This window comes from Priapulus caudatus, unplaced genomic scaffold, assembly GCF_000485595.1.
Source record: "Priapulus caudatus unplaced genomic scaffold, Priapulus_caudatus-5.0.1 Scaffold80, whole genome shotgun sequence".
In the NCBI taxonomy this organism is placed as follows: Eukaryota; Metazoa; Priapulida; class Priapulimorpha; order Priapulimorphida; family Priapulidae; genus Priapulus; species Priapulus caudatus.
The window spans coordinates 333,271-340,876 of NW_014577141.1; the positions used below are offsets into that span (position 1 = coordinate 333,271).

At 45.0% G+C, this 7,606-nt stretch overlaps 2 protein-coding genes across 3 annotated transcripts in view; both read right to left on the minus strand.

Moving 5' to 3' along the window:
* The window catches only part of LOC106821640 (F-box only protein 25-like), an 8,922-nt gene extending 8,479 nt beyond the window's left edge, over positions 1–443 (minus strand). For both annotated transcript variants that reach the window (XM_014826529.1, XM_014826528.1), the window contains exon 1: positions 124–443. In XM_014826529.1, coding sequence (XP_014682015.1) covers positions 124–245 — 122 coding nt within the window. In that variant the 5' untranslated portion in view covers positions 246–443. The remainder of the gene's footprint in view (positions 1–123) is intronic.
* Positions 444–3,512: 3,069 nt separating this feature from the next.
* On the minus strand, positions 3,513–6,693 carry LOC106821625 (periostin-like). The gene is made up of 5 exons (XM_014826517.1): positions 6,529–6,693; positions 5,693–5,860; positions 5,383–5,481; positions 4,651–4,879; positions 3,513–3,727 (listed from the first exon to the last, which is right to left on the minus strand). The coding sequence occupies exons 1-5, from the start codon at positions 6,691–6,693 to the stop codon at positions 3,513–3,515; spliced, it is 876 nt and encodes a 291-aa protein (XP_014682003.1).
* Positions 6,694–7,606: the final 913 nt, after the last annotated feature.

Sequence of the window (7,606 nt, forward strand, 5' to 3'; positions counted from 1 at the left end):
TTAATTAATTAATTAAATTAATCTAATACGTTGCTGAATGTTATTTCTATACGTATAAATAAAGTGATTGCAGTGAATCGAATGGCATTGACAAGGTCAGACGATCATCATTAATCACCCTACCTTTGTTGAAAATATCCCTCCTCGGATGGACTGGATGAAAGCAGCTTCAGTCTCTCCCAGCCCTCCTCCCTCTTCACCCACTCGTCTCCCGGACCTCTCCAGTCCTTCCCGATAAAAGGCATGCTGTTGTCTTGTCGAACGGAGAAGCGAGACGCAATCGTAAACAGAGCGAGCCGTATTGATCCCTACGCGCTCGCGCTCACAACTTTATACGCGTGCTAGTGTTTACGGATGTGACGTCACGCGACGTCATGATTGACGCGCGCTGGGAAATCGATTCGACAACGAGGCGGGTGAGTGCGCTGAGTGCGTTCGCGCGTTTCGTACTGCGCCGCAAATCGTTGCGTGGGCATGCAACGCGATGATAACGTCACGGGTCGTTTCGTGTACTAATAGTCACCCAATTCGAGCAATCGACTAAATATCACACGTCAGGGCGTCGTTATTTGAGGGGGATAGCACGCCGCAGGGGTGTGTGAGAGGGGCTATACGCATGTACGCATGATCATCGCACGAACCCAAGCGCACTCGTGGTGAAGTCATGTGCTCGGTATTGCGCAATAGGTGGTGGTAGCGCTGCACGCTGTGCCCTGCATGTTTATACTAGAACTACGGCAGGCGTTTTAAACCGCTCGTGGCCGCGGTACACGTGTTTCTCGCTTAAAAACTTTTATGTAGTATGTGATGAGAAGCACGCGCCCGACACACGACCGACCGTACTGAGGGATCACTGGATGTATACAAAGAAATATCTGCAATGCAACACCGCTGTATACGCACCTACACCTTCTCCTTCCTGTTAGGGGTATAGGAGCGATATTCTTATACGCCCGAAGAGCTCATGTTTTGACGTCGATAGGTTTATCATTGAATTCGCGATTTTGCGTTTAAAATCAATAGCACCCATCACCAGTGATGTTTGCTCGTGGAAAAAATATAGAGGGGAGATTCTTAGCATAATTTATTCATAGTTCCGTATTCCGACTGCGCCAGAGCCTAGAATCCCACCGTTTGTTTTTATTCACTCCCGATCAAATGATAGAGCGATTCAGCCTGCGATGTTGCATCTTGCTTTGTGCGAAAAATTCTGCGTTAGCAAAAGGACTTTACTCGATGCCAACGACCCCTATGAGCTGTAGCATATGGAATCACAAATCCCGTCTAAAGAAGGCCGTGCAGCAGGGGCAAGCCTATGTACACCAGGGGCAGCTGCAAGGCCTTTGTAAGTTTTACTGGAACCTCGCACGTGATATAACGCGCGCGGGTTCACCGTTCACGGGTGTAACGACCACCAGAGGAAGTGCAATGAGAGGACGACTGACTCACTAACACACGATAACATCAGCGAGCACTGTGATGCTGTCATTCGCATCGCTATTTCGTTCGTTTTATGAAGACTGGATATACAGTGACACCGAAAGTATTAGAGAATCAAGCTGATATTGGCCGCAGAGACATCGTTGGATGTAGTGATGAATATAAATCAAATAATGATACATAGATTACCCTGCCCGTGAAGCACCTCGCGTTAGCGCACTCTATATGTGTTTGACTAATCATGCGCAGCGATCTTTCGCGATTTTAATTAACATCTAGTGTGTAGTTGTTCTCCGTCTTTCGTGTGTTATTACGTACGCGTACGTTCGATTAATTCAATTAAGTGTGCATAATTCTTCATGCATTAAAATTATTCGTCTATATTTGAATACTATGTGCACGTCAGGGTAGGTGCGATCGTTTTACTTTCTTTGGGTACGCGTCTGTGGGCCGATGACAAAATTGCTGTACTGTAATGTATGCACCGTAATAATGCACGTACGGCATGATACGGCAATGTATGAGCAGAACGCGGCCACCATTTTTCTGAATTTATCATCACACTACCGTGTCAATAGAATTGGTGCGGTCGATGAGTGCAATAATAATCTCGAACAAAAAGTATAAAAGAACAAGATGGATATATAATTGTAAATATTTGAGCTGGGTGACAAACAAGTAATATACTCGGTGAAAAAGTTGAAAAAAACAATATGGATATATAATTGTAAATATTTATCTACATCTATTTGAAAATAAACAAGATAATCTCAACTATGTGGAAACTACAGGAAAGCTCATTATAACGATTACATCCAAAAGCATGAAGCAAACATGTCGTTTCGCGATACACCGTGTAAATTGCTCAGCCAAAACATTTATACGTGATAAGGTTGTTTTTTGCTGTTTATATGAATAATTTTCATGGGTTTCCACTGATTACTAAACGATCACTCACTCCACGGCACCTGCAGCCAACAGTTACTACATAACCCCGACTGGTAATCACGTGACGACTGGTAATTTCCATGAAGCAATATATGTGGCACTGAGCTGAACATATATTAACAGTACGTATTTAATAAAAACAAGTGATACAGTGGTACGCAATAATACGTACCACTGTTACTATATACAGCTCAGTGATATGTACTAATTTGCGAGAGCCGCACATCGCAGTGTCTGGCAGCAGTTTTGACTACACGCCCGCGTCAGAAACCGGCACGAGACATCGCGAGAACTCTGGCAATGCGTAAAACTGCCTGCTGTCAGTTAGTTATTAGATGGTGGGCAAGCTTGGATAGTACGACAGACCTAGCCACCTCCCTGAAACAAACATCATGTCACGTACGAAACGTTGTAACAGACAGATATATACGTACAGACCAACATTATTAACTCCTGCTTAACTATGTAAACAGATAGATAAATACATATACAGACCAACATAAATATCTCCTGCTTAACGATGTAAACAGGGAGATTGACACGCAGAAACCAACATCATTGACTCGACCGCAAAACCGGATAAACAGGGGGTCGTTCGTTGACAGAAACATTTTAGCATCGCACAATTATTCTTCCTTGCAACTTTTTTTGCTGCATGTTTGAAAAAAGCATTTACCATTACCGTAGCACCATGACGCCACTGTCAGCCGCTGACCATATGGACCATATGGATATCAACCAGATAGATAGATATCGATCAGATAGATTGATATCAATTAGATATACAGATATCAATCAGATATACAGATATCGATTAGATATCCAGATATCAATCAGATATACAGATATCGATTAGATATCCAGATATCAATCAGATATATAGATATCAATCAGATAAATAGATATCGATTAGATAGACAGATGTCAAACAGATAGACGGCCTTATATCCTATCGGGGGACCAAAAGGATAAAGAAAAAAAGATAATCAGATAGACAATATCGACTGGATAGATATATACCGACTGGAAAAAAAGATAGATATCGACCGGAGAGACAGATATCGACCCGACAGCTAAATATCGACCAGATAGATAGATAGATGGATATGGATGTCGGCCCACACCTACAGACGCGTGATGAGACCGTCGACGACGTGCACGACTCCGTTGCTAGCGACGCGGTCGCACTGCGTCACGCGCACGATCTCGTTGACGACGACGCGGCCGGCGTCGCCGAGCGTGCGATAGACGCGCAGCCGCGGCCCGCCGACGGTCGCGTGCTGCACGCCCGAGCCGCATGTCCACAGGTTGTTGAAGACGCCCGCGCAGCACAGGTGCTCTGAAATGTGTGCAACGTGATGCGGTAATAGAATGTAACACGGAATTCAGAATGCGATGTAGATTTAGGATATATGTGTGTATATATATATATATATATATATAGAGAGAGAGAGAGAAAGAGAGAGAAAGAGAAAGATAGAGAGAGAGGGGGAGGGAGGGAGGGGGAGGGAGGGAGGGGGAGGGAGAGAGGGAGTGAGAGAGAGAAACGAGAGAGAGGAAGGAGGGAGGGCAGGAGGAGAGAGGCAGGAATGGTGGGAGGAAACGAAGGAGGAAGGGAAGGAGAGAGGAGAGAGAGAAAGAGGAAGAGACGGAGAGAGAGAGAGTGTGGTACGATATAGATTTAGAATCAAGCAGGGATAACACTTGTGATATACTTGTGAGCATTACCCTCTCTTTATAGAAGAGAAATAGATATAGATTATTGTTCCCATGCACACACCACACTATTGGGGATAACAGTTGCTAACACAAAGAGAATGTCATTGGGATAGCCATTGTTTATGAACATGAAATCACTGCCGATTCTGTTCCTATGCTTAGATATCGTTATAAGGACTATTACTTGGGCAGGGGCGTGTACAGGATTTGTACCAGGGGGTGGTCTAACCGTAACCCAAACTTGCAAGCACGCGAAGGGGGTGTGTGGGGGCCCTCCCCCAGAATTTTTTTGAAATTAGACTCCCTTAGATGCTCTTTCTGCGCGAGCAGGGGGGGTCCAGACCCCCTGGACCCCCCCCCCCCTGTACACGCCCCTGTTGGGGATACCTACAACATTACCGATTGCTACAAATATTGCTAACACATGCAAGTTGTCATGAACATGCATGCTTATCAGTTGGACCAAAGTATTACGTGTGGTCTATTCTATTGATTAATTTGCGCATATGATCGCGCTGAACCACTCGTGTCATTGGTACCCACCAGGTAAAATATGAAGAGCCAGAACTTGCTGCATAAGGAAGCTGTCCTTGCGCAGGTGAGGCAACTGCTCCGTGATTGCATCGTTAGTGGGAGCGAAAAAGGTGAAGCCAGTGTCGGACGACAGATGATCGAGAAGTCCTGCTTCCTCCATCAGCTCCAGGATAATCGAAAAGCTGCTGTTACTCCTCAGCATGTCGAGGACAGTGCCATCTGTTGGGGGCATCAGCACCTACACGTATAAAAATCGAGAGATAAGATCAGGAGTGAATAATAGAGATTATATATTCACTCTATTATTCTATTATTCTCTCCTGATAAGATTCATTCATTAATTTATACAACGGCATTACACGTGAGGACGTTTACAGTTATATTGATGAACAAAGTGTCAGTAAGAACCATCAAAGCTATGAGTTTATGTAAGTAATGTATATTGCACAGTTACATGAATGGTGTAGCAGACATGTCATTTTACGTGAAATTGGAGGGTCAAAATGTTCAGACACATACAGCACGAAAAAAGAAGGTTTATAACACGTGGTATTTCGATTTATATTTAAATTCTGTTTTTGGCTCATCATGGTACGATAGCAGCTGTTGAATAATCACAGACATATCTGTTATTATTCACCCCTGACAATATATATATAGTATAGCAATTAGTGTAGGAAGTCTGCCAAATATACAATCTCTTGCTAAACTTTAATATTAGACTACAATGTGTAATACTACCTTGTCAATGATATGCACGGCAGCTCCACATGTCATTAGGTCAGACTGGACAACTTTAGCGCACTGCACAGTTGTCACTGCATTGTCATCAAACCAACACTGTAAATATCAAGCATTACATACAATTAAACAAGTTCGCTACTCATCGAGAAACTAAATAACGTCTAGCAACGGATGCACGACGAGGGAACACAGTTACTTAGTATTCAGAGTATTTCTAACACGTGAATTTAGCATTTTATAACCAGTAAATAAACAAACATAGGATCGAATGTTTCGTCATAGCATCAAATGGCATCGCGAATGGCACCTGCTTGTATTTGTTGATGAGTAGCTTCTTATCGCTATCCACCACAGGCAGTAGCTGATTATTACTCATCTCGCCCACGCTCAGGCTCTCCGTCGTCACGTGACCCCTGATGACCTCCACAAGCGATTTCCGATCTCTGAGTCTCTCGTAGTCAGCGGGACTCAGACCCTGTGGTTCGGTCGCACAAAAACAACACAGCAATCATAATTTTTACGCGTCATAAGTGAGGCGTAGCTAACCCATTTTCTCACGGGGAGGGGGCAAGCCATGTGCAGGTTGTGTTCTGGGCAGGTGACCGTGGGCCATTCGCCATTGACCATGTAACAGCATCTACATTTCTCTGGGGGAAAAATGCCCCTCTTGCCACCCCTCCACCATGCTAGCTATATACAGCCCTTAATAGGACATAACATCAAGTACTACTGCTTGAGAACATATGGATGTAACCTTTAACATGGATTTCCCGGTTCAAGAGATAAAATGTCGGTGCATTAGCTTGTCTGTGTGTTATTCATAAATATTTTCTTTTTGTACAAAATGTAGAGGGAACTAATTTATAACAATCGTGGCTTTTCGTTATAAGACACGATTCCTTTCTACGTGCTCCCTCAATTGATTGTGAAAACATACTTGAAATACTAATAAATTTACATATGGCATGCAATGTGGATTATTACTCACATGCATGATAAGCTTACACTACTTGCCACACTGCCACAGTTACTTGACGTTTGTTTAATCATAGACACTGGCCTACAGGTCTTTGGGAAATTATCTATGGTTTAATCGAGATCCTACCACTATATCTTTTGCTCATGCTCGTGTCTATAACACACCTGGAAAGCCTCGTCACTTGGAACGAAGAACGTCACATTTCTGAGGTCATTGATCTCTTCCTCCAGCCGTGCGTTTCTGATGACTTGCACAACCTCCTCCTCCCCCCTTCGCTCCAGTAGTCCAACGATTGAGAGGGCTGCCAACAGGTGCGGGCAAATGGACATTGTTAAAGGGTGACATGACCTATAGCTTCCTTGCATATTTTCAGTGAAAATAGGTTTAAACTACGCTACCTAAAAAATTGCATGGTTCAATATTCATTAGAAATATTTCTTAAGAACGTTTTAAAACTGACAGCTACCGTTTGATTACAACACCGGTGGCAGGGCAGTGACGTGTATCACACGAAAACAGCCAGAATATCAGATGAGATCAATTAACTTCCGCACAGATACACACGCACGCACACACAGACATGCACACACGCGCACTCACACATGCACACACAATCATACGCATGCACGTGCAGCACAGCACGCGGCCACCAAGCATACACCCCTCTTCACAATGCCGCGACGGCACCGCGACGCACGCATAAGCACAAGACACACACCATTCAGCATACACACACACACACAACAAAACACACAACACACTAAGGCACCACGCACGGCACACACCACATTACACACAGCACACCCACACGCACGCACGCAACGCAACGCACGCACGGCACGCCAGCACGCACGGCACGCACGCACGCATGCACGCACGCACGCACGCACGCACGCACGCACACACAACACACACACACACCACACACCAACTCCTTACACCCACGGCGGTGATCACCAGCGTACGTCGTTGGTGAACGAGGACCTTGTCAACGTAGTGTATGACGCGTTGGTGTGCCTATGACGTCAGCGCGCTGTTCACCTGCGCGTCCGTCGCACAAACCAGCTTGCCGTCGTCGTGCGGTTGAGCGTCACGCTTTGTCGCCTGCTGTCCAGCGTGCGCATACGACCTCGATGACGCCGCGAGCAGATGACGTTGGCGGAAGCAGGTGGTGCATCAACACACCTGCAGCGATTGTCACGACGCGTTATTGTACCACTGCTGCTCCTATATTATTATTAT

Bases quoted from the DNA above. Each gene is read 5' to 3' on its own strand.
- LOC106821625 (XM_014826517.1), bottom strand. From the start codon at position 6,693: ATGTCCATTTGCCCGCACCTGTTGGCAGCCCTCTCAATCGTTGGACTA. The intron at 5,861-6,528 runs GTGTGTTATAGA...ACCGAACCACAG, and splicing joins CAAGTGACGAGGCTTTCCAG to GGTCTGAGTCCCGCTGACTA. The intron at 5,482-5,692 runs GTGCCATTCGCG...TGATATTTACAG, and splicing joins TCATCAACAAATACAAGCAG to TGTTGGTTTGATGACAATGC.